The sequence below is a fragment of the Xenopus laevis genome, chromosome 6L (assembly GCF_017654675.1).
Source record: "Xenopus laevis strain J_2021 chromosome 6L, Xenopus_laevis_v10.1, whole genome shotgun sequence".
In the NCBI taxonomy this organism is placed as follows: domain Eukaryota; kingdom Metazoa; phylum Chordata; class Amphibia; order Anura; family Pipidae; genus Xenopus; species Xenopus laevis.
In genome coordinates, this window is record NC_054381.1 from 109,827,926 (window position 1) to 109,853,660 (window position 25,735).

The window sequence follows — 25,735 nt, forward strand, 5'->3', positions numbered from 1 at the left end:
GCTAAAACTCCAAACAAGGTTAGGTTGTTCTGCTGAACAATTAAAGTGCCACATGTTGTGTATCCCTAGTCTGCTTTTCTTTACGGTTTAAATAAACAAAAACTGCGAAATAACATCATTCACTACACTGTTTAGTCTTGCAGTGCTACAAGACTATGGTATTTTGCCGATAGAGTAGCATCGGTGTATGTATGTACAACAGACTTGCTCTCTTGTTCGTTAGGGCTTGCAGGAGTTCCAATAAGGTTTGTCATTTAGCAGAGTACATTCCATGGCAATAAACCGGCAATAGTCTTCCTGTCTGTTATATCTGAAACATGTAGCTCTTGGTATATTTTTCATTTTGTATTCAGGACAATAAATAAATGTCTTACAAACACACAAGGTGTATGCGTTTTTATTGGAGCGTCGATATTCTTTGACACAAGCCTTACTAATACATGATTGATCTGAAAGGAAAAGTGTTGGATTTGCTCTGCTAGGATTTGTTTTTTTTCCCCCTTACTGAATTGGTCATTCTGTTTTACATTGTGTCATAGGCCGAGGCTCAACGACACCTAAACCTCCACGGCTTCTGACTATTCTACAGCAAACACAGTGCGAAACCATTGACATGCAAAGCAAGACCTGAAACCCTCTCCAGGATCAAATGTGAGGTTTTAGTAATGAGCCGACCTTATTGTGTTTTCTGTTTACCAAGTAAACTTCTCCATCCAGGGGGTCAAGAACACCAGCAGCATCAGACTTTGCAGAACAAACTCCCTTCATGTTGTGTCAAGTGTTTTCTAATGCATGTACTGTAGAAATGTATGTAAGATACTTTAGAAGAGTACTTTGTATCATTCTGCCATTCACACTGTATTTTTATACTTTTTTGGCAGCATTAAATATTTTTTTAAAATCGAAATAAACTGGTTTTATTTTAAGAAGTATCCGATAAATATTTAAAAATAGATCACTAGTTTTTTTCATCCATCTTTGGCTTGTGGCACACACAGAGATCTGTTTTATAGCTGCCACTTCCATCCAATTGAATGGAAATCATCTAGACCTGCAGGTGTAGTTACCAATAAGGAGCTTGTTGCTCCGAAACACATCAAGCAAGTGATTGCCATTCAAATGAATGGAGTCGCCATTGCAAGAACTTTTTTCCAGGCTTATAGCATATGGTGATTCAGAGCATTTTGTAACTGGAGAATAAGCTTGCCCTTTCCCGTCCATTATATTTTGACCTTGACTTGAAGGTACAATTGATAGTCATGTGATTTTTTGATCCAGAACACAGCAGGAATGCAAATGCCAGTCACCCTGTGTGACATTGCCCTTAAAGGAGCAGTTAAGTGTGAAAATAAAAACTGGGTAAAAAGGCTGTGCAAAATAAAAAAAAATTCTGATAGTTAGTTAGCCAAAAATGTAATGTATAAAGGCTGGAGTGACTTTTCAGCTCTCTAACTCTGAGTTAGTCAGTGACTTTAAAGGAGACCTTTCACTCCGAAAAAATGATTCCAAATCCTATTTTATCACGTTAGTCAAGTAAAATAAACCTTACTTAGACTATAGAAATTATTTGAATTGTTTCCTTCAGTTTGGGAATTCATAATTATAACAAACAGGCAGGGACCATTTAATGGACACTGTTATTAAGACAAGTCTTCCGTCATCTTAAAATCTTGCTTGTGCACCAGAATGGGGGACCTGATATCCATCCCCATGTCCTGGCTACACAATTAAATGGGAAAGAGAGAAGGAGAATGTAGGGAGAGCAGTGACAATAGCAGGCAATATTTGCTTGACAGCTGAGATTTTTAAATTAATTTAGAACAGCTATGAATACGTTAATAAAAAAGGAATTTGGATTTCATGTTTAATTTGAAAAGGACTTATTATTCAGCTTTTTATGTCTGGGTGACAGGTCGGCTTTAAGGGAGGCCACATGGGACATAACTGTGAGTTTGCAATTGATCCTCAGCATTCAGCTCAAATTCAAAAATCAACAGTTGTGCTCCATGTGCCTCCCCCTCAAGTCACTGATTAGTTAGTGCCTGGTAACCAACCAGTGTAAACCAAGAGAGCTGCAAAGCAGGAAGTAGTGTTCTGGCTATTAAGTAACACATTCAGTCACTCCAGCCTTTATACATTACATTTTTGCCTAACTAACTATATTAAACATTTTATTTATCCTGTTTTTATTTTTACACTGAACGATTCCTTTAAACCTTTTCCTGTCAATCATGTAACATATGCTGGCTGGCATAGGCACAAATTGCCAGGAATGTATTTGCCAGTTTCTGTAATGCTCTTCAGGACTGGTTGGTGTAGACGTTGAAGCATATTCTGCTTGCTCACAAACCTATATGGAACCATCTCCGGGCCTGTGCAATCCATGCTGAACCGCAGTTGTCCCAGGATCAATCCCAAAATGCAAGTGACAACTAAATGGCTGTTTGGCCCCTTAAACTGACCTCACGAATTTCTACTTCAGAAACTGCCAAGATCTCCAAAGTTAGGACCCTCCAGCTTACAGTAGCCTTCTATGTAGCGCACACATGATGGATTCAGGAGACATGGAACTTTCCAAATCAGATGTATTTTTGAGTATAAAATAAAATCTGTTTGAGATGTTTTGAATTTTTTCCCCATTCTTTTGACTTGACTAAACCCATAGGTCCAAACAAACCATCAAGGATTTAAGTTAAAAAGCCTTTATTTGCTACTTTTTGGCTTTATTATTGGTTACAACGTTTCAAGCCAAACCCATAGGTCACATATTCCTGGTATAACCTCACTTTTTAAAATGTTTTGACACCACTTTTTTTAAGTAAATAATTGTCTAATAATCTGCACCCTACAAGAGTATTTTTTTTTTAATGTTTTCTGTGGCAGGGATACAGAGACCAGACAAAATGACTGCTGGCTCCTCTACTGCCAGTCGCAACATAAATGGTTAGGGGCAAATTTACTAAAGGGCGAAGTGACTAACGTGGGCGAAAATTCTATTTTGATTTACTAACGGTCGATGGTGTAACTTCGCTAGCTAAGGAGATAGACTCTAGCGGTACTTCGCTCCCTAGTGCCTAGAAAATTTTCGGTTTGGCGAATGGATGTAACTGCGCAAATTCACTAAAATGCGGATTTTACTGAACGTTACCTCTTGCACCAGACTTGCCTTCACCACCTCAGACCAGGGGAAGTGCAATAGAGTAGATAGGAGTTCCTAAAAAAAATATGTGAAAAAACGCTGGCGACTTTTCATTTTTCAGGGTGATAGGCTGAAAAAGAGCGTAACTTTTTTTTGTGGTACCCAGCTTCCCCCCTACATTTACTAACATATGGCACATAAACTATACACTGGGCTCATGTGTAGGGCAATATAACGACTTTGTTTTATTAAGGTTTCCCAGGCTTGTGTAGTGTAATGTATCTGCTGCAACATATATGTCCATTGAACTTTAACTTCCCAGCCGTATGCAAATTAGGCAACGCTAGCGCAACTTCACTTCGCTTGGTGCAGTAACGCTAGCGCAACTTCGCCAGCATTTGGCGCCCTGGACGCAACTTTGGGTTTTAGTGAATTTGCGTTGTTCTGGCGAATCTATGCCTGGCGAAGTGTTGCTGCATTTGGGGAAAACTTGTGTTTTGAGGGCCTGATGACCAAGGGCAGGTTGTTTTGGGGCTTAAAGAACCTAATTCAGATATCTACAAGTAAAGAACATTTATATAGAAACAGAGCAACCAAACCCAAAATAGTTTTAAATAAAATATTTTACTAAGTATACAATGTTACTGTAAAATTCTGTCTGTTTAATTCAAAGTATCTACGTTGGGTCCACAGATTTTCCAGATGTTAGTGTATACACAACCATACAATTAGTTAGTCAGCATAAAATATCCATATCTTCAAATTTTCATTTCACATCAGAATCTACGCGAGAAATAGCAGATGCCGTGGGTCACTTCACTTCCAGCTATTCCAGATGGTGTATGTGAGAACTAAGCACCCAAATTTGGAATGTTACTACTTGTTTTTGTGCCTTTAATTGACTCTCAAACAAATAAATGACCATCACAGCCAAGTAGTTCATCTGCAGTGGAGCAACTTTGGGCTTACTGGAATCTCATGGACAGTAGAAAAGGACCTACAGGAAAAGCATAAGCCACAATAAGCAACAGGGAAAAGTTTCCTCTGAACTGCTTTCTGTGTGCCAAACACATTGCTAATGCAAGAAAATGCCAATTGAAGTTAACTCTTTAGCTTAAAGGGGCAGTTCACCTTGATCAGAAGTCGAATTTAAGAGCTATGTGAGTTTTTTTTTAGACCTCGAATTAATTCAGCTCAAATGGTTTCTACTTTAAGAAAAATCTCGAATCAGTGAATTTGGGGTTGACAACTCAAACTTGAATTGATCGAGTTTTCTACAAAAGAAAGTTTTTGAGGGAAACCAAATGAAAAAAAAACTCATTTTGAAGGCTATTAACATCTTCAAATGGTCTGCCATTGACTTCTACATGACCTCGGACAGGTAGATGGTATATTTTCAGATTCAAGCTATTTCCAGCTTCGAGGTATAATAAATATTTTAAAACCTCAATTTAAGGTTCCTTTTAGCTAAAAAAAAATCCCTCAAACTTTTTGTTTTTTGAATTATTTACCTTTTAGTTCAGCGGCTCTCCAGTTTAGAATTTGAGCAGCTGTCTGGTTGCTACAGTGCATTCAACCATAACAACCAGCATGTGACTGGGAAGATTAAAGCTGGCCATAGACGCAAAGATCCGATCATACGAATCGATGATTCATACGATTTTCGGACCGTGTGTGGAGAGTCCCGACATTTTTCGTCCGGCGGAGATCGGTCGTTTGGTCGATCGGACAGGTTAGAAAATTTCTGTCGGCTGCCGATAATATCTCTGCATGTATTGCCAATCGCTCGATTTTCAGTGACCTTTCACTAACTTTTGTTGGACATATCTTTCGTACGATTGCTGTCAGGGGCAGAACATTGGCTGATCTGTTCTTTTACTACTTTTTTGATCTGAAAGGTTAGTGGCAGGTCGGGAGATGGGGAAGTCCGATCGTTCGAATCTATGGCCAGCTTAATAGGAGAGAGCAATAGCTGACAATGTATTTCAAAGGTGAACTTCCCCTGTAATAAAAAAAGTTATTTGTAAGTATAATTGCAATAGAACACAGCATTTGTGTCTCTGTTTCCTTTCTCTAGTTCTAACTCCTATAGCAGGTCAGTTTTCCTTTAGGACTGTTAATTGCTACACAGTTTCAGGAGTCAGAACCAGGAATGCACAGAATATAACCAGACACACTACTTTCAATAGCAATTACATTCACAAACAAAACCAATACAATTTGAGTGTTTCTAAGAATAACCTCATTATTATTTTTGGGTTGAAATTCCCAATAACTGATTTCAAACTAAAAACAAACGCTACATACCCAAATCCATTAGAAGATGGCAGGAGGCAAACCACTACCAAACAGCAACCGCCAGGATCTAGGTGACTTCCATTTGACATCACCATTCTGTTGAAACAAGTGAGTGGTTAGAGTACAAATTCATTTTAGCTAATACGCACTCTTGCTAAACACCTCGAGGCACAATACTTTCTATAAGCAACAAAGTACCTGAGGCAGGAGCTGCTCAGCCAGTTGCAAGTTCGTTGTACTAGTACCTGTTATAGTCTGAAAAAGTGTGGAACAACACAATCAAGCTTACAATCACTATCGTGGGTGTTTTGTGTTTTTACAGATAATATGAAGGACAGGGAAAACACACAAGGTATAATCACTAGCTGAGATTTCTTTTCCCTTTATAGATGATTTATAATGTCAACCAACATTATTGTCATTTTGAATAAGAAACAGTAGATCTCTCTCTGGAAATTACTGAAAAAGCTCTACAACATGAGACCTTGCGAAAGTTATTTCCATGACGGGTTGTATTGTCTCTTTCCACTAATATTTAAGTTTCCTTTACTCTGCTTTTAACCTTCCTATCTGTTTCTTACATTACCCCCATGTAACATGTTGATCCTTATATATAACACACATTTATCATTACGTGCATAACCACACATACTCATATTAAAGCTAAGATTTGACTTGATATACTTACTGTTGGCTCTACCAAATGAAGCCACTCATTGACTTGATTAAGAAGAGAGAAGGCATCGGGTACGTTGTCACCTTCAGAACAGAATTTTAACACAACAGCCATCTGCAGGTCTTCTAAACAACTATTTCAAAAGAACAATAGAAATTATCAATAGATAGGTTTGCAAGAATATTTTAAAGATCATTTTATGTTAATTGTTGCTAATATTGCATTTACATGTAGAAATGTTACTTTGATAATCCTGTCAGGAACCTGCACCAATAAATCCCCTTTTTATTATCCACAAGCAACTACAAACTGAATGAACTTGGTTTTGTTATAACAGTACCCACCAATCATTATAAAATGCCTTTGTGAATCCTCCTCCTGGAATGAAAAGCTTTTTCTCGTTATCATTCAGCTCTGGGTAAGAAGACACTTTTTCCATTTCCTTCCATTCCAGTTCTCTTAGCACATCTGCCACAGATTTCTGTAAAGCTGGAGTGACCAAGTAACGGAATGGCGTTCTGCAGAAGACAAATTACATACCATAAGGGCTACAGCACACTGGCAGAAGTCGACGGCAGTTAAAACACACCACTCCATCATTCATTCTTGATAGCAGTACATGTAAAGCACTGTACTGGATGCACACGGACGGAGAAATACATTTTGACAGCTGTTCTCCACTAGAGGGCAATGGCAGTCAATACACCTGTGCAGTGTTATCCTTTAAATACAAATATTAGCTATAAATTGTACACTACTACATTTTATTGTATAATAATTATTTTACTAATGAACCAAATCATAAAAATGTAAATATGGCTAAAAATAGCATATTTTATATACTGAACTTGTTGCACCAGCCTAAACTTTCAGCTTGTCAATAGCAGCAATGATCCAGGACTTCAAACTAGTCACAGGGGGGTCCCCATGCGACACTCACATGCTCAGTGGGCTCTGAGCAGCTGTTGAGAAGCTAAGCTTAGGGGTCATCGCAAATTGTCCAGCAGAAAATAAGGTTGGCCTGTAATATAAGCTGATGCTACAGGGCTGATTATTAAATTCTGATGCTAGTTGCACTTGTTTCTGTGCTGCCATGTAGTAATTATCTGTATTAATTACTAATCAGACTTATATTGTGACATTTCTATTCTATGTGTACTGTTTATTGTGAGTCTGTCACTTAGCTCAGTAAGTGACAGCAGCACAGAGCATGTGCAGTGAATCAGCAGAAAACAAGATGGGGAGCTACTGGGGCATCTTTGGAGGCACAGATCTTTACTGCTAAAGGGCTGTGGTTGCCTTGGGCTGGTACAGAAACCCGAAACATAATGTACAACATTTCTAGCTTAATTCTTTAGTTAAGCTTTGGTTCTCCTTCAAAGGAGAGTGCTGTAAATAATGTGATTGGTATGCTACATGGCATTCTGAACAGGTCAGGACCAAAGGGAAAAGACAGAGCCAGGCAAGAGTTAAATAAGCAGGGCCATCACTGGGGGGGGCTGGGTTTGGCTAGAATACAACAGGATATGACTAGTCAAATTAGAAGCATGGGCAGACATGTTTGTTCATATATTTTATTTCTGGTTAATTGTCAGGGCCCAACACCCAAGATGCCGGCTGGTAAAGTCAAAGTAAACTTTATTGTCATCTCAGCAGTATACAAATATACAGTGAGACGAGACGACATAGTATAGAACCATGATGACAAAGGCCAAAAGAAAAGTATAGTATAACATACTATTTATACTGTTTCAGTAAAAAGGGAGCAAGAGTGCAGCCCGGCTTTTAATTTTTGAATAATGACCGTAATTTGCACAATAGCAGATGTGTTAAGGCTCGGATGAATGCTACTTCTCACTAGCTGGAGAATTATCAGCCGATTACAAACAAAACAAGGACTTTGAAGGAGATACATGAAGTGCTGATAGTAGGTTGTGAAAAAAAAACAAAAGTCAATGTTTGCAAGTAAAAGGTATAAATAAACACTGACAACATACCCAAAAAGCTGTTTATCATCCCTGTGATAAGCATGGCAACTTGAGAGAAGAATCACTCGGGCAAATGCACATCTTTTAATCCAGGAAACCAGGGCTTGCCGGAAGGATTTGGATTTTTTCTTAAAAAACAAAAAATGACTCCATTGTAATGTGCCTTTTTATAGGGTATAACTTCTAGGGATGCATCGAATCCATGATTCGGTTCGTGATTCGGTCGAACCCTTCTGCCCGGCAGAACCGAATCCTAATTTGCAGGAAATTGCATGACTTTTTGTCACAAAACCCTAATTTGCATATGCGGATTCAGTTGGGTATTCGGCTGAATCTTTCGCAAAGAATATAAAAATAGTGGATTCGGTGCATCCCTAATAACTTCAAAAGAGATATTTGGTGTAACGGTTTTCTAATAAAATTCTTACCTTTATAACAAGTGATCTTAGCTGGAGAACTGCAAGTTTCTGGGATGGCAGTGCATACACTAAAAACAAAATGAAGTTGGTAAAATGTCTTTACCTGCGAGTCTACTGTTTGAGCTCCGAGCATCCTTTAACTATAGTCAAGTGACCAAGACTACTATGTGTGGTTGGAGCACAAGATTAGAAATCATTCAACAATTAAAATCTTCTTTTGCCAAACACCATCCATGTAGGCAAGTACCTGCTACTCCCACAAGTTAAAGGGATACTGTCATGGGAAAAAAAACTTTCAAAATGCATCAGTTATAGGTAATAGTGCTGCTCCAGCAGAATGCTGCACTGAAATCCATTTCTCAAAAGAGCAAACAGAATTTTTTATATTTAATTTGAAATCTGACATGGGGCTAGACATATTGTCAGTTTCCCAGTTGCCCCAGTCATGTGACTTGTGCTCTGATAAACTTCAGTCACTCTTTACTGCAAGTTGGAGTGATATCACCTCCCCTCCCTTTCCCCCTCAGCAGCCTAACAACATAACAATGGAAAGGTAACCAGATAACAGCTCCCTAACACAAGATAATAGCTCCCTGGTAGATATAAGAACAGCACTCAATAGTAAAATCCAGGTCCCACTGCGACACATTCAGTTACATTGAGTAGGAGAAACAACAGCCTGCCAGAAAGCAGTTCCATCCTAAAGTGCTGGCTCTTTCTGAAAGCACATAACCAGGCAAAATTACCCGAGATGCACCTACACACCAATATTACAGGTAAAAAAAAAAAAAAAAACACTTGCTGGTTCAGGAATTACATTTTATAATGTAAAGTGAATTATTTGCAGTGTAAACAGTGTAATTTAGAAATAAAAATGACATCATAAAAATGCCTTTAACAAACATTGTTACCTTCAGCATTTGTACACAGTTCCTTAGCGTTTTCTTCATTGGTTTCATATGGATTGTTTCCCACCATAGGTACAAGGCAGTCTGTGTAAAAATACCCCACTTTCGGGATGTTCAGTGTTGAAATAATCAAATCAATGGCTAGCTGCCCAACATTTCCAACTGATATGGCTGGCTGAAATCAAAGGAACAGGAAAAATCATTGAAATATATAGTTTTGTGTAAAACTATAATCAGAAAAACTTAGTAGAAATATTACTGTACAACATATATTTATTGCATTTCCCGGTGTCTTGTTTGAGAGTCAAAATTCTTCAAGGGTAATTTCATAAATGTAAGTGCAGCTGCTCAGGCATTTGCTTTAGTCTATACAAACCTCCACACCAACACTGCTTAATTAATTAAATGCAATTCTATCCAATTTGTAAACAGCCGAATAGTTCTAAAGTAGGGATGCAATGAATCCTTAAATTTTGGATTTGGCCAAATGCCTAATCCTCCACAAACCGAATTCAATTAATTTGCATATTCAAATTTGAGATTAAGTAAAAAAAAAAAATGTCACATCGAGTTGTACAGATCTATAATGTCACATGAATTTGCCAACCCAATTCCAAAAGAATTCACCTAAATCCAAATACAGCAAAAAGTACTGGAATTCAACTGAATACCAAAGCGACTCCTGGATGCAGTATGTCCCTATTTTATAGTCATCTGAAAATGCATTTATGGTTCTATATATTCTCTGCATTCCTGGCTCTGACTCCAGCCTATAACACAATGTAATAGCAGCCAGCTGATTATAAAACCTTAAAGGCAATGTCATATCTGCTTCATTGTTTCATGAATCAGACTTAGAAAACTTATATGAATAAACAAATACAGGTATGGAATCAGTTATCCGGAAACCCGTTATCCAGAAAGCTCAGAATTACGAAATAGCCATCTCCCATAGACTCCATTATAATCAAATAATCCAAATTTTTAAAAATGATTTCCTGTTTTTCTGTAATAATAAAGCAGTACCCTGTACTTGATCCAAACTAAGATATAGTTAATGCTTATTGGAAGCAAACCCAGCCTATTCGGTTTATTTAATGTTTACATGATTTTCAAGTAGACTTAAAGAAAATCAAATTACGGAAAGATCCATTAACCGGAAACCCCCAGGTCCTGAGCATTCTGGATAACAGGTCCCATACCTGTACTGCATTTACAAATATTTTCTCTAATTACATGTATAAGTGATGTATATTAGCTGCTTAGTATCTGCCATTCTGACTACATTCATGATGTAGCAATGTATATCAGGGATTCCTACTAAACTGATTTGATCCATTCACAAGCAATATGGGACACGTGCAATTTATATAGAAAAATACTAATGCACAACATATTGATTTTGACTAACCTGTAAAACCAGCTTGCTTCATTGTTATTTTTTTATGATTAACAGCAATTACAATATTTCTGTATGCGTTCGAGATTAAAGCATCATAAATTGGACTTCATTTTTGAGCAAAATGTGCTATATCATCTAAACAAATGCGACATCAAGAGTCTTACAGTTAATTGCATTAAATGTTATCAAATTTATAATACTCAGTGCTTTCTTGTTTGAAGTATTTCTATTCTATTTCTAATTTCGCCCACACTTGAAATGCCAATCTTTTGAACAAGATGCTCTAAATTTATAAAATCGTCAATCGCTTTAGGATTTAAACTAGGAATCAGCAGTGATTTGTGGTCCCATATCCCCGTAGCTTGCCAGTGCAATTATCATACCAGCAGCAGAGTAGAATCACTCGGAAAATCCTGCTCAGATCCCACCGGTACGAACATGACTGTGAACTGTATGTATCACTTTCACAATGAAGTCGGGCGCGCAATTACTACGTCACCGTCGCTGGACCTCGCTTTTGTGTTTTAGCTGACTTTCCAGGTGCCTGATAAGAAAAACAGTGATTAAGACAGCTTCCCGCTGAGTATCCCGCCAGCTTAAGGGTGGCAACTGCAGTTGGAGTGTTATTGGGTGTCTGCTGTAGGGAGGGATGAGAGAGAGTAGGTAGGCAACTCTTTGGAGTGAAACAAATGGAAAGGAGCGGGTAGAGCGAAATAGAACCTGAGGCAGGTTCTGTATCCCGTGCAGTGACCGGAGAACTTGGAAGTGAAAGAAAGCTAGGAATGTGACACGGGACACGCTTGTCGCATAATTCTGTGATTAGACCTACCACTGCCGACATGGCACTGCCTCCGGAGAAAGCCACCGAACTCAAACAAATCATCCACGAGCAGCTGACCCGTGTAAGTCAGTAGTAGAGCAAGAAGCCATACTACATGTGTTACTGGGTTCTACAGAGAAGTTGTCAGAGCATGACGGGAGTTGTAGTTAACAACCTGGTTGTATAAAGAGCTGTACTGACGAATCCCAAGATATTTGAACTGTGATCCCTGAACACATAGGTGATCAATGTGTTCTTGCTGGCTGGGCTGTCCATTATCTGTCACCCTCTGGTAACTATTGCCTGGCAGGAAAGGGAGATGAACCTTGTATTGCCACCTTTTACTCTTTGTAATAAAAATGCAAAGGGGGTTATGTAACAGAAGCTGAAAAGACCGCTGCAGTTTATTGGTTGCTATGGGTTACTGCACCTTGGCAAACTTTTTTTTATTACATATAGGGGGTGTTTTTTTTAGGAGAGGCAACTGTACAAATTTATATTGCTGCAGCCTTTTGATAGGTATATATAGTTATTAAAAAATCCCACTCAATAAGACCCCACTCGTATAAAGTGGGGGTGGTTCAGTGGTGTCATTACACTACTTGTCTGCAGATGTCATTATATAATGCATTCTCTTTACTATTACTTGTGCAATAGACTTCATTTACTATTAGTTGAAGCACAAAAGCCAAGAAAAATTTGCTTTGCACTTGTGTTTTCTTGACGTGCCTATAACGGCAATGTAGGTTGAAGGCAACCCTCTAATTTGTTTACAAACAAATACAGTGAATCAGACTGGGAAGGTGGCAAATAAGTTTGAGCATAAAGTCAGGAGAGGCAGCAATCAGAGTTCATGAAACAGGCAGAAGGTGAGGGCAGACAAGCAGAAATCCAGATATCAGGCCAAAAGTCAAAACCAACAAGTAAAAATTGGGGTACAAAAACAAGGGAACTACAGCTCCATAGATCATTTACAAATAGATTGACATTTAGAATCTTGATGTGCTAGTTCATTAGGCACTAGCTTAAGTTCATGTAAAGACTTTATTAGTAGAGGTAATAGAAACCTTTACAGCCAATGCATGAAAATACGAATAACAGAGTTTTTTGGTGGTTGTAGATGGATGTGCACGGCAAAATACGAGAAGTCTTAGCAGAATCATTAAGAGAAGAATTTCAAACAGAAAGCCAGCAGTTATCAGAGGAAGATCTGATGCAAGCCTTAAGGCAGCGCGGCATTGTTGATGAAGTCATGAAGGAGTTGCATTTTATGGAGGTGAGTTATGAATGGGGGTTAAAAAGGTTGTGGATTTATATATTCTATTCACAAAATCAATTTCCAAATGTAATATTTGTTTTTTTTTTTTAACGTATAGGACAGGCATACCAGGGAATTAACATCAACACCAAAGCCAGCCACACATTATATTGACAAAGAAACGAGATCACTAAGAAAAAGTAAGTTGGTTCTGTTGATAATTTACAGGTTTTGTACAGGTACAAACAGTTTTCATTATCTCTGAAAATTCTTCATCTTAGTTTATGAGATTAGCACAGATCCTGAAGAGATAGGGTACAGCTTCCTGTCATTTACATTCAGAATTGTTCGTTTAGTCTATTTGCTTATCAGCCCATGGCAGTTGTTTAATATCAGCCAAGTTGTCAATTATATGACAACCGTAGGAGCATAAAAAGAATTCTAAGCAAAAGAAAGAGCCAAAGCCATTTTCTTTAAGAATTAAGGTTATCTAAAATGCATATAAATGTGTATGTTATTTATTTTTAAATTTGTCTAAAGGCATATATGTGCCTGTCTGTGCCTTATTATTATTTGTGCCATTCAGGTAGCTGAGACCATAGGCCAAGGCACAGATTTAGCACAGAAAAGGAGTCTGACACCACATTCAAGAGTTCAAATGCAGCTTGGCTGGCTTTTATTACAAACACAATGAACAGGTTCAGCACTCTTGCTTCACCTAAGCATTAGCAGTCCCGCTTTAACACCCTCACTGGTGTTCACACAGACACCAATTGCCAGAACTTACAGCCTTCAGCGTACGCAAGCCCCAGAATCCTCTCTTGGACTCACTCTTTACACTCTGTGTAATGGGGTTCTCTCTTTCTCGCTCCAGTCCTTTGGAGCTCTCTCCAACACTTCAAGGAGACTAACGATATGTGTAACCAAGTTACTGCATTTTTTTGCCTGTCTTGGAACAGTTCATTACACTTTCTGTCATGTTTACTTTTTGATCACTATCCCTGCTTACATACTGCACTAGTACAAATCTGTGTATGACAATTTCATTCACTTAAGTCCTTCTTCTTCCTCATAGAGAGATAGGGGTAGATAATCTACAATAAGTCCAAAAAAGATTTGTATTTCTTTCCAGCTAATGTTGACCCCACACGTAGGTACCTTCACCTTCAGGTTTTAAATGGAAAAGCTTTTCTCGAGCACCTGCAAGAATCTGATCCCCTGCCAGGCCAGGCCTGCTCTACCTTTACTCTCTGCCTCCACTTCAGAAACCAAAGATTTCGCTCAAAGCCTGTACCCTGTGCTTGTGAACCGGACTTCCAAGATGGTTTCTTGCTAGAAGTGCACAAAGACAGCTTAGGTAACAATTCATGCTTAGAATATTATCTCTAAAATGTATGATGTGAAGTTTTTGATGTGTTTTGTTCATGATAGACAGCTACATTTTGGTAATTTATATCTGGATTGGGATTATTTGTTTGAAAGAAAATTTAACAGGAATGGGGAAAGAAGGAGGAATAGGGGTTTTTTTTTTTAATATATTTTTCCCCATTCGTGTTTTTTCTTCTCTGGATTGGACATATTTCAAGAATAAATCACTAAAGAGGAGTCTAAAATAAACACAAATTGGACTCAAAAGATGCTGGTGCTAATGAATATCAGAAATAGTGTAAGTAAACTAAAGTAGAAATAAAGTGGATTAAGAAATTATATTTGTAACAATTAAAAGATAATCATTGTATCATGTTTTTACCTTTACATTATCCAATATTACTAGGTATGTAGACCATTCGCTCCTCTTTTTTGCATGTAGCATTTAGGGAAACAAGCACATAGTAATAAAGTTCTGTTCTTTTTATTTTTAGGTGATGGAAGCAAGATGGCTGATGCCACCACCATGTTATCAATCTGTGACCCTGTACAGCTGGTGCTATTAAAGACAGATACTTCTGGTGAAACCACATTAGTTTCATCACACTTTCTAGAGTGGCGATCAATCCTGGGAACAGAAAAGGGAGTGACTAGTCTTGCAGTCGAGCTCCTAGGAGTAGGTGAGAAGTAAATTGCTTCCACGTTTAATCCAAGCTTTTTCAAAGGAATGTATTTACTGGTCTTTTCCAAAGGAATGTATTTACTGGTCTTTTATCCTTTAATAACTTCAGCTAAAAGATAAACTCCAGCTAGAACCCCAAGCACCAAAAATGTATTCTTTTTGTCTATAAATGTGTGCACATTTTGTTTACATTTATGTCTAAAATTGTTGGTCCAACATTTATGGAACTGCTGAAGCCCCGGTTATAAGCATGAGTTATGAAGCCGTTCTAAAGACTAAACCTGTTTTGCTTTAAAGGTTCTGAATGCAAAGTGTCTGTTGGTGTCCTCAATGTAAAACTGGAGCTCTACCCACCTCTAAACAAAACACTTTCCCAGGAAGTCATTAATACTCAGGTATGCAAAACTAGTTCTATAACTAATTTGGGTCCCCTGAAAAGAGAAAGTTCCAAAACAGACTTTACCTTAGCATATTACCAAAAATCACATAGGACTGCTGCTTGCTTGACAATAAAAGCAAAGATCTTGTTGGCTGCCATGGGCGACTGCATTTGTGCAATTTATCATCAATGCTATTAACTGTGCCCCAAAGGGCATCATGATCTAGTTAGAAGGGGATAAAGCTATGACAAGCTTTCCTAATATGAAAGTTGTTTTCCTACTACTTTTAGGAAGCAAACTCATTTATAATACATAAATCATTTTGAGTACAAATGTATTCATTTCATTTGGCTAATGTGGCCCCAACCTCTGTCAAAACTATCTGTTCACAGCTTACCTTGGAGCGGCAGAAGACAGCTGAGAAGGAAAGGCTCTTTCTGGTGTATGCCAAGCAGTGGTGGAGAGAATACTTGCAAATCCGTCCTTCACACAACTCCAGGCTTGTGAAGATTTTTGCTCAGGTTTGTAGTGAAGTTTTAATTAATTACAGTGTTCAAAACTGCCCTTATGATTTGAAACAGTATAATATTGTTTTAAGCAAGACATTATAAATACAGTATCACTGTTGTCAATGTATGGACCAGAATTCAAGGTAGGTTGGTATGATATCTGGTCAAGCCCATTTAAAACTGAATTTAAACAAATCTATAGGTATCGGAACTGTTATCCATAATGCTCGGGACCTGGGGTTTTCCGGATAATGGATCTTTCCATAATTTGGTTCTTCATACCTTAAGTCTATCAGAAAATCATGTAAACATTAAATAAACCCAATAGGCTGATTTTTCTTCCAATAAGGATTAATTATATCTTAGTTTGGATCAAGTGCAAGGTACTATTTTATTATTATAGAGAAAAAGAAAATACATTCTAAGAATTTGGATTATTTGGATAAAATGGAGACTATGGGAGACAGCCTTTCCATAATTCGGAGCTTTCTGGATAATGGGTTTTCCGGATAATGGATCCCATACCTGCACTATAAAACTATAGACGTGTGCAAAGCTAAAACGTAACATGATCAGACATCACCTCAAACAGAGGGGAAATATGTCCTTTTGTAATAACCATTTGGTTTACCTTGTGTGAGGACATAGTGTACTGTGTACATAAAGCTTTCTGTTTGTAGATTTTTGGTAAATGAGGAGAGCACTCAGCAAGCATATCAATGCTGTGGTTTTCCTTTTATTGGCCAACTACTCGTACACAAAAAAGTTGCACTCTTATTCTGAATCAAGTTGGCAGTGCATTTTTGGACAACGTATTTCTTTGGCTTTCTGTCAATTGCATATTTATTTTATGGTGCTAAGGCATTCTCCATAGATAAGCATGCACCCTTACTGTGTTTGTGCTTCAGTAGTGAATTCGTATTGGTCTAACCAGGGTTCCCTGTCTTGTTGCAGGCAAAACTGCAATGTTAATAAAATGACTTCTGAACTACTGTGTGTTTGAAATTCTGCCCTTTTTGTTTTTTTTTAGGATGAGAACTGGGTGAACAGGCCTGTGTGTTCGTACATTCGTCCCCTGAGAGCAGGGCGCTTACTGGATACCCCTCGACAGGCAGCACGCTTTGTTAATGTCCTGGGGTATGAAAGAGCCCCAACTGTTGGTGGGGGTGGCAAACCGGAACAGTGGTGTACCCTTTTGGCATTCCTCTGCAGAAATAAGGTATGGGATTTTGAATTCAGAGTTAACAATATACTGATTTCTGTTTTCTGACCAACGAATGCAAATTTAAACAACATTAAAAGCCTCTATGCTCCAATTTGTTTGTGTGTTCATGTATTCAGCAGAAGAGAGATAATATATATATTTATATGTATACATATATGTCATCGTTAAGTAAAAAAAAAAGCCCACTGAGATGCACTAGCAACGCCTGTGTTGTCCTGTCTTGTAGCAATGCTGCATGTATTATTTAGTATTATTCACACTGGTGTTTTATGGGCAATTTCTGGGAAGTTTGATTCAATGAGTAATTTGTGTGACTAGTTCTGAAGAATCGCATTGTATACTACAGAGCTTATCTGCTGTGTATCCTGTGCATTTTCTCTAGCTTTGAAAGGCTGCCCCCATGGCTACACAGCAGCTTGTTTATATAAACTATAGAATAGTTTATTAAGCAAACACACCGATTGTACCAGTGTAGCACAACAGTATATTATATTTTCATTACTTTAAAAAACTTTAATATTTTGGTATTACTGTTCTTTTACTATTGTTGAGATGCTGACGCTTTAGGCTGGTGCAGTAAGTTCGGTATATAAAATATGGCATTTCAAGCCATATAGAACAAAACTATTTAATATTCTTTCAGTTTTCGGTCAAAAAAATAACAGCACTGTATTATTCTGTTTAAATGATGCCTATCTGTAAGGAGATATTATGTTGCCTTTTTCCCCAGGGGGACTGTGAAGACCATTGCAATCTTCTGTGCTGTCTTCTTCTTGGTTTTGGATTAGATGCCTATGTGTGTGTGGGTACAAAAGGAAGAGGACAGGCACATACTTGGGTGATGACTTGTGGAGCTGATGGGGCCATCACATTTTGGGAGAGCTTGACTGGGCACAGGTTTGTATGAGAAATTGTGCCCCGATGAACTTGCAAAACACTGGGTGATAATGTTGGTGTGATGTTGTAGCATTTGTTAGATACATTTTATACTGTCTTGCGAAAAAGTATTTAGGATTGACTTTTGCTTTTATTTTACTTACTAGGAATCTATGCTGTAATATCATTGTCAGAAATATTTTGGATAATGACCATATGCTATTTGCATAGATATTCAATAGCTGTGCTGCATCAAGGGAAAAATAATTGCCCTTACAAAGAAACAGTTGCCTTACAATTGGCGTCAATTAGTTAATTGTTAAAATATATGTCACATTTTATGAGTAAAAAGCCCCTTAGTCATTATTCAGATTGGGAATTTCAAGAACAGCTCTAGAAATTAAGATTAAAGAGCATTCCAAAGAAGATAAATGTTATGTAATGCAAATGGCTAAAATAGGAAGAGAGTGTGAAGCAATAACTGTTCCAACAGTGCTTACTAGGGCATACACGATTAGTTTTCAGGAATCGGAAGCTATGTCAGTCCACCTACATACTACTGTACTAGATTAGGTCATCCCCTATGTTTCTTTGCAAAGAAGAAGTAGATTTCCTCGTCACCCATGGAACAGAGTAAAGCTGAGCACACTCCTTCTTTTGTTCAGATAGCCTGGTGCACAGTGTAAGAGGGTACGGCAACCCCCAAATACGACAATTGTGCAGAGATACACTGGCACACAAGGCAATTAAAGTGCAGGGTTACCCCTTGCGGTTTATTTTGTGCGAACGTGCAACGTTTCGGGGCAAGCCCCTTTATCAAGCATCAATTGGCGTCAATTAGTTAATTGTTAAAATATATGTCACATTTTATGAGTAAAAAGCCCCTTAGTCATTATTCAGATTGGGAATTTCAAGAACAGCTCTAGAAATTAAGATTAAAGAGCATTCCAAAGAAGATAAATGTTATGTAATGCAAATGGCTAAAATAGGAAGAGAGTGTGAAGCAATAACTGTTCCAACAGTGCTTACTAGGGCATACACGATTAGTTTTCAGGAATTGGAAGCTATGTCAGTCCACCTACATACTACTGTACTAGATTAGGTCATCCCCTATGTTTCTTTGCAAAGAAGAAGTAGATTTCCTCGTCACCCATGGCCCAGCATTCACCAACAGGTTAATCCTCCTGACAGACGCATGGAGCAGGGAATGTCGGGCAAAACACCTCACCCCAAAGGGAAAAGGTGAGTTCTTATGTACTCCTACTAAAGATGTTTTGGATTAAAAGAGAGAGAGAGAGTTATGGGGGCTAACAAGCATATGTTTATATTGCATAGCCTTCCTGCCTTAGAGAAGAAGGACAAGACGCCTGAAAAAACAACTCCAGCTGTTCAAGTATAGGAAGACATGGGAGCGTCATCTTATCAAGGAAACCAAGCCTTTGCGGAGTCTTTGGCAGCAGTCATTAAGCAGGCAGTTGTGCAAGATTTCCAGGAAGCTTCAATATATTAAGATAGCAAATCACGAAAAACAGCAAAGAGCAGAATACCTGCTATTCAATCTTTATTGTGCATTCCACACAACATGTTTCGGGCAGCAAGTGCCCTTTCTCAAGCTTTCCAGGAAGCATCAACTTCAAAAAAGAGGCCAAGACATGCTTATACTAGACAAACAGATTCCTTATCTGAAGTTTCAGAAGGAGAATTGTCAGAGACATCGGATGTGCAGTCTCTGTTAGGTTCTGATGAAGGGGAGATCGAGATTGAAGAGGATTCCAATTTTTATCTAGCAGTGATTGAGCCGCTGATAAAAGCAGTAAGGCAAACACTGACTTTCCCTGTTGAACCGTCTAAGATGTCGTCAGCTGATAAGCTGTTTCCATCGTTGAAAAAGAGGTCAATGTGTTTTCCGGTTCATGGTCCAATAAAGGAAATTATTGCAGCAGAATGGAAAAAAACGGAGAAGAGACCCCAGACTGCAGGGAAATTCTTAAAGAAATATCCTTTTGAGGAAGACGACTTGAAGTGTTGGAATTCGCCACCAAAAGTGGACGCAGCAGTTGTAAGACTAGCGGAAAAAAAACCCATTGCCGACACATTGTGGACGATGCAGCAGTATTCAGAGAGCCCATGGAAAAAAAGTCTGAAAAAAAAAGACTGAATTTAATCTTAAAAAATCTTTTGGAGCGGCTGGAGCAGCCTGCAGACCGGCAGTAGTGCTCACATCAGTTTCCAGGGCTTTTAAAGTGTGGCTTTCAGTTTTCAGAAGATCGGAAGAGATCGAAGCCCTGGTCCAGGAGTATATGGATCAGTTGGTCATATCAGAAGTAGAAACCGTTCCTCCTCACGAAAGAGGGAGGGGGTTCTATTCAAGACTGTTCCTCGTAAAAAAGGCCTCAGGAACGATGAGGCCAGTATAAGATATGAGAAGTCTAAACAACTTCCTGCAGAAGAGGAAGTTCAAGGAATCATTAGCTTCAATAATTCAAGCCATCACAGTAGGAGACTGGCTCACGAAAATAGATTTAAAATACGCTTACTTTCAAGTACCAGTTTGCCAGGAACACAGGAAGTACCTGAGGTTCGCAGTAGGAGAACTTCAATTCAGATGTCTTCCCTTTGGTCTGTCACGATCCCCGAGAGTATTCACAAAAATTCTGGTCACTTTGTTAGCGCTATTCGCTCTTGCAGATCATTTAAAAGGAAAGAGCGTGAAAATATTTTCCGACAACACCATAGCAGTGGCTTACCTACAGAAGCAAAGAGGCACAATAAGTTTGAGATTGCAAGAAGAAGCAGAACCCATATTTCAGTGGGCAGAGCATTGGCTGAAAAACCTGTCGGCAGTGTATATACCAGGTGTAGAAAACAAAAAGGCAGATCTTTTAAGTCGGAGAGTAGTAGATCCAGGAGTCTACACAACGATTTATTTCAAGACATTGTAGATACTTGGGGAATTCCAGAGATAGATGACATGGCATCTGTGGAAAACAGGAAGTGTCGAAAATTTTTCTCCAGACACCGATGCAAGGAAGATTTAGCAACAGACGATCTAAGACAAGATTGGTCGAAAGATTTAATCTATGTGTTCCCACCAATTCCCCTCATATGGAAAGTTCTAAAAAAGATAGAACGAGAGAAGGCAGACGCAATAGTGGTGGTTCCTTTTTGGCTAAGAAGACCATGGTTTCCACTTCTGTACAGGTTAACGTTGGGGGAGCCCAAAATCATACCAAAATTCCCAGGTTGGCTGTCTCGGGATGTTTCAATTCCAGATGGAGGACAACCTTTCCTTGATGGCTTGGAGGTTGAAAGGAGTAGGTTGAGAAGTTTGAATTTTAAGGAAGATTTAGTAGAATTTCTACTTAAGTCAAGTAAGAGTTCTACATCATCCCAATACTATAGAATTTGGGAGATGGTCGTCCGTCAATATATTTATTAAATATTATAAACTTGATCCTTGCCTCCCAAGAAGCGAGATTCAGGAGGAAGGTTTTACAGTCAATTGTTCATATGAATGAATGAAGAGTGTTATTTATCTGCATGTTGTCTGAATCCCTCCCTTTTAGCTTTGGTAGTTCCCGTTGGTGAATGCTGGGCCATGGGTGACGAGGAAAACCGGAAATTGTTTCTTACGTACCGTAATTTCTGTTTTCGGTTCACCTTCCATGGCAGCATTCACCAGGGATTTCCCACCCAGATGACAAGCTGTACAACTAAGACAGCGAGTAGGGGTTGGGCTGATGGTTTTATTTTGCTTTGGGGAGGATCCTGTCTGTCGGCCCGTTGGGAGGATTAACTCGTTGGTGAATGCTGCCATGGAAGATGACCAGGAAACAGAAATTACGGTAAGTAAGAAACAATTTCCTATTTTGTGAGAAAAGCCAGCGGAAGGTGTAGAATTTAGTATCTGAAACTGGAGTAAAAGTGCACCATGTCAGTATCATGAGCTCTGCCTAACACTGATCTGTATAGGGAAGTTAGCACAAAAATCAAAATGAATTATGAGAATTCATTGTTTCCTCAGACAATGATTTCAAACACATGCCCTGAGTAAATAGCTTAAGAACAAAAAGGTGAATGTCCTACATTGACCCAGTCAAAACCCTGGTCTCAGTCCATTTTAAAACCTCTAGCGCGATTTAAAAATGGAAACGTTCAAAGAGTCATCCGCTAAGTATTCTTATCTGTTCCATTCCCATGGTTAAATAAGACTTAAGCATCAAATTCACAAGTTAAAATACAGGTAGTTGGTGCACATTGCCATCCATCTGTAAGGTGGCAGTAGGCAAAATTGATATTTTCCTGATTATGCAATTTTTTTTTTTTCTTTTTTAGGATTTTAACAATGTTTTCATTTTTATTTATGCAGGTATGTGCATAAGCCAATTAACCCAGATGACCCTCCCATGGTTGAACAGCCTAAACCACTGTATCCATACAAAACTATTGGATGTGTCTTCAGTCACAAGCGGTTTTTAGCCAACAGCCAGCCTTTAGATGCCGTTGAAGTCTGTGTTTTTGACCTGCACGATGAATCCAGGTGGAAGCCTATGAGTGAGGAAGCTATTAAATCAGTCTGCTCTCCAGGATCACTTGCTTCGCTTCCTCCATTTCCCCCACTCTGCAGTTCTTTGCTTGATGCAGCTACAGAAAGCAATGAAATTGAACTACAGCTTAGATTGCTTGTGTTGGAACACAGAAAGGTTGGTTACTGTTTCACAGAAGGCTGCACTATACATATATCCTGATTGTTGGGTATGCTATAAAATGAAGACAGGGCCGGAACTAGGGGTAGGCAGAGTAGGCACGTGCCTAGGGCGCAAAGCCGGGGGGCGCCAGGCACGCACCTCCTCTGTCGCCTACCCCCAGTCCGGTGCCCGACTCTTTGTAGTTTTTACGGCTTCTCGGCAATGCGAACATTCGCGCCAATTTGCGCATGCGCACATTCGTGCCAATTCGCACATGCGCAGAAGCGCAAAAGAAGTAAAAACTAGATTTCTTGCGCACGCGAACGCCACCTTGCGCATGCGCACTTGAGCTAAGCCGGCGCCGCGTACGCCGGCTTGCCTTGGGCGCCTGTGCGTCCCGGCCCTGAATGAAGATGAGCTCTTTCTAATGCTTTTATTTGCCATAAAAGTTTCAGAAAGCAGTGTTTGACCTAACGTTTGATAATTCATATGAACAGTCGGCCAAGCATCTAAGATGGGCTTATAAGTTTAATGCTTGGGAATGCTGTGAAGTAGTCCACAACAAGAAGTGGTGGCTGACCCTGACACCCATATTTTATTTTGAATACCATTTACTTTGCTATATCAAGAATAGATAGTTATGCTAAAGCTCTGCATTTTTTGCAATGAATGAAAGTCATCTTTGAAGTTCAGCGAATGTTAAAGCTCTGAGGATCCTAAGGACAAAGAGTTGTGTGCAACAATTGCAAAGCTGTGACATTAACATTCTCTTTACATCTGGTTGTTGCTTGTCTTCAAGCCACAAGTCAAATTTCACAAATTGCAAATTGTTTAAAGGAGAAGGAAAGGCTAAAATGAAGTAAGCTTTATCAGAAAGGTCTATATAAATACACCAGTAAACCCTCAAAGTAATGCTGCTCTGAGTCCTCTGTCAAAAGAAACACAGCATTTCTTTCCTTCTATTGTGTACACATGGGTTTCTTTTTACACACAATGGATTATATTATTTCTTCTTATTTAAGATGATATAGTCTAAAGATGAAATATACGGTTTACTATTTTGTGGTATAGTTTTATGTTGCTTCTAAGCAAACATTTACTATTCCATTAAAAAAATCTGAAAGTCAGAATTTTGTGAGTGATGTAATTCAAATCAGCAGATCAGACATTTGGTAAGTAGTCCATCATAAATGCCTAATCTTCTCTGAAAGCATTCACAGCTCATTTATGTATGTTTGCCTTTGAAATATGAAAGGCACAACTTTGAATTTATATTGTGAGTAAAAAGCTTCTCGGCAACTATATTTTTATTGATTACGCTACAGGGTAAGAAATGTTCACTCATGTATAATTGTCCTTAAATGCAGGATCTTGATCTTACGACTGTTTGGGATGACCAGCTTTCCTACCTCCTGTCTCCTGCATTAGCCTCATATGAGATTGAACGTACCACAGGAATATCTGCTGGCAATGAGGAATTTCAGGATTCCATAAGAAGAGCCGTTCCAGATGGGCATACATTCAAAGGATTTCCTATCCACTTTGTACATAGAAATGCAAGACGAGCTTTCGCTACGTGTCTGCGGTAAGCAGTGATTTTTCTTGCAGCTCTGCTATTATATAAATTCTGTAAAAACCAGTATAAAAATTTTGTATTTTCACTGCTTCAAGTGGTTTTTTTTTACTGTCCCCTTACCTGTACAGTTCGTTGCACACAACAATTATCTTTTAAAATAAAAGCCCTAAATTAAGGGATAATGTCATGGGAAAAACATTTTTTTTCAAAATGAATCAGTTAATAGTGCTGCTCCAGCAGAATTCTGCACTGAAATCCATTTCTCAAAAGAGCAAACACATTTTTTTATATTCAATTTTGAAATCTGACATGGGGCTAGACATATTGTCAGTTTCCCAGCTGTCCCAAGTCATGTGACTTGTGCTCTGATAAACTTCAATCAATCTTTACTGCTGTACTGCAAGTTAGAGTGATATCACTCCTCCCCCAGCAGCCAAACAACAGAACAATGGGAAGGTAACCAGATAGCAGCTCCCTAACACAAGATAACAGCTGCCTGGTAGATCTAAGAACAGCACTCAATAGTAAAAACCTATGTCCCACTGAGACACATTCAATTACATTGAGAAGGAAAAACAGCAGCCTGCCAGAAAGCATTTCTCTCCTAAAGTGCAGGCACAAGTCACATGGCCAGGGGCAGCTGGGAAATTGACAAAATGTCTAGCCCCATGTCAGATTTCAAAATTGAATATAAAAAAATCTGTTTGCTCTTTTGCCAAAGAGTAGAATGAGATGAGCTCTTGTACTGCATTGCATACAGTAGGAAACCACTTGTGAACAGAACTAAATGTAGCTGCCTGATGTCCTGACCACTGCACGATGATTCATTTTTTTCCTTCTCAATTTCACAGGTCTCCCTTTTGTGATGAGATAATCAGCTGTCGTGGGGACCAGATGAGACTTGCTGTCCGTGTGCGGGTTTACACCTATCCAGAAGCTGCTTGCGCTGTGTGGATTATGTTTGCTTGTAAATATCGCTGTGTACTTTAACCAAAGGTCTACGTTTTTGGTAATATTACTGGCCGTTTACTTAAATCAAACGTTGATATTTATCTATAGGTGTGTGGACTTTTAAAATAGGCTTTTATATGTTATTTATACAAAATGTATTCCTACAATGTAATATTTTTTTAAATAAACATTTATATGGTCTAGAATCAAGCATCATTCCTTGCTCTTTGATTTGAAACTTAAAGGGGACCTGTCACCCTAAGAAATAATTTCAAATTCTTTTCTATCATGTTAGTTGAGCAAAATAAACTTTACTTACACTGCATTTATTATTTAAATTTTGTTTCCTTCTGTTTTGGAATTATACAATCACAGCAAGCAGGCAGCTGCCATTTTGTGGACACGGTTATTAAGGGAAATTGTGTATCACCCCAAAATCTTGTGTATGAACCAGAATGAGGGACCTAATGTCCATGTGCAGTGCCGCACACAATTATAGAGCCTGAGGAGGGAAGGGGGAATGTGAGGAGAGCAGTGACATGTGGGAAGTGCTGAATGGAAAGTGAAAGTAA

At 38.7% G+C, this 25,735-nt stretch overlaps 3 protein-coding genes and 1 long non-coding RNA gene across 7 annotated transcripts in view; 3 read left to right on the forward strand and 1 right to left on the reverse strand.

Moving 5' to 3' along the window:
* ptpn2.L (protein tyrosine phosphatase, non-receptor type 2 L homeolog) overlaps positions 1-926 on the forward strand; it is a 26,765-nt gene extending 25,839 nt beyond the window's left edge. Inside the window, 1 exon segment of the mRNA NM_001091373.1 lies at positions 540-926. Coding sequence (NP_001084842.1) covers positions 540-561 — 22 coding nt within the window. The 3' untranslated portion in view covers positions 562-926.
* psmg2.L (proteasome (prosome, macropain) assembly chaperone 2 L homeolog) overlaps positions 1-11,363 on the reverse strand; it is a 15,674-nt gene extending 4,311 nt beyond the window's left edge. Inside the window, 8 exon segments of one of the 3 annotated variants that reach the window (NM_001086965.2) lie at positions 3,745-4,136; positions 5,447-5,533; positions 6,126-6,246; positions 6,458-6,631; positions 8,111-8,229; positions 8,530-8,588; positions 9,432-9,603; positions 11,214-11,301. In NM_001086965.2, the coding sequence (NP_001080434.1) occupies positions 5,456-5,533; positions 6,126-6,246; positions 6,458-6,631; positions 8,111-8,229; positions 8,530-8,588; positions 9,432-9,603; positions 11,214-11,270 (780 nt within the window). In that variant the 5' untranslated portion in view covers positions 11,271-11,301 and the 3' untranslated portion in view covers positions 3,745-4,136; positions 5,447-5,455. 3 annotated transcript variants of the gene reach the window in all.
* Positions 11,364-11,423: 60 nt separating this feature from the next.
* LOC108719185 (centrosomal protein of 76 kDa) lies at positions 11,424-25,369 on the forward strand. Of its 2 annotated transcripts, none has more exons than XR_005961957.1 (12): positions 11,424-11,732; positions 12,771-12,926; positions 13,027-13,108; positions 14,041-14,265; positions 14,771-14,956; positions 15,256-15,353; positions 15,731-15,859; positions 16,878-17,066; positions 17,803-17,969; positions 22,318-22,651; positions 24,065-24,221; positions 25,064-25,284. XR_005961957.1 is itself a non-coding variant. In XM_018267863.1 (12 exons), exons 1-12 carry the CDS (start codon positions 11,670-11,672, stop codon positions 25,200-25,202), a joined length of 1,986 nt encoding a protein of 661 aa, XP_018123352.1. In that variant the 5' UTR covers positions 11,424-11,669; the 3' UTR covers positions 25,203-25,369. The 2 variants fall into 2 exon arrangements, 1 of the variants encoding a protein (XP_018123352.1); XM_018267863.1 differs by having other exon boundaries at positions 24,004-24,221; positions 25,064-25,369.
* On the forward strand, positions 17,976-19,926 carry LOC121394709. Its single transcript, XR_005961958.1, has 2 exons — positions 17,976-19,190; positions 19,284-19,926. It is a non-coding gene; the product is annotated as an uncharacterized LOC121394709 (long non-coding RNA).
* Positions 25,370-25,735: the final 366 nt, after the last annotated feature.

Excerpts from the sequence above, each read along its gene's own strand:
- LOC108719185 (XM_018267863.1), top strand. The coding sequence starts at position 11,670 with ATGGCACTGCCTCCGGAGAAAGCCACCGAACTCAAACAAATCATCCAC. Across the intron at positions 13,109-14,040 it reads AACGAGATCACTAAGAAAAA|CTAATGTTGACCCCACACGT; the intron begins GTAAGTTGGTTC and ends ATTTCTTTCCAG. Across the intron at positions 15,860-16,877 it reads TTGTGAAGATTTTTGCTCAG|GATGAGAACTGGGTGAACAG; the intron begins GTTTGTAGTGAA and ends GTTTTTTTTTAG.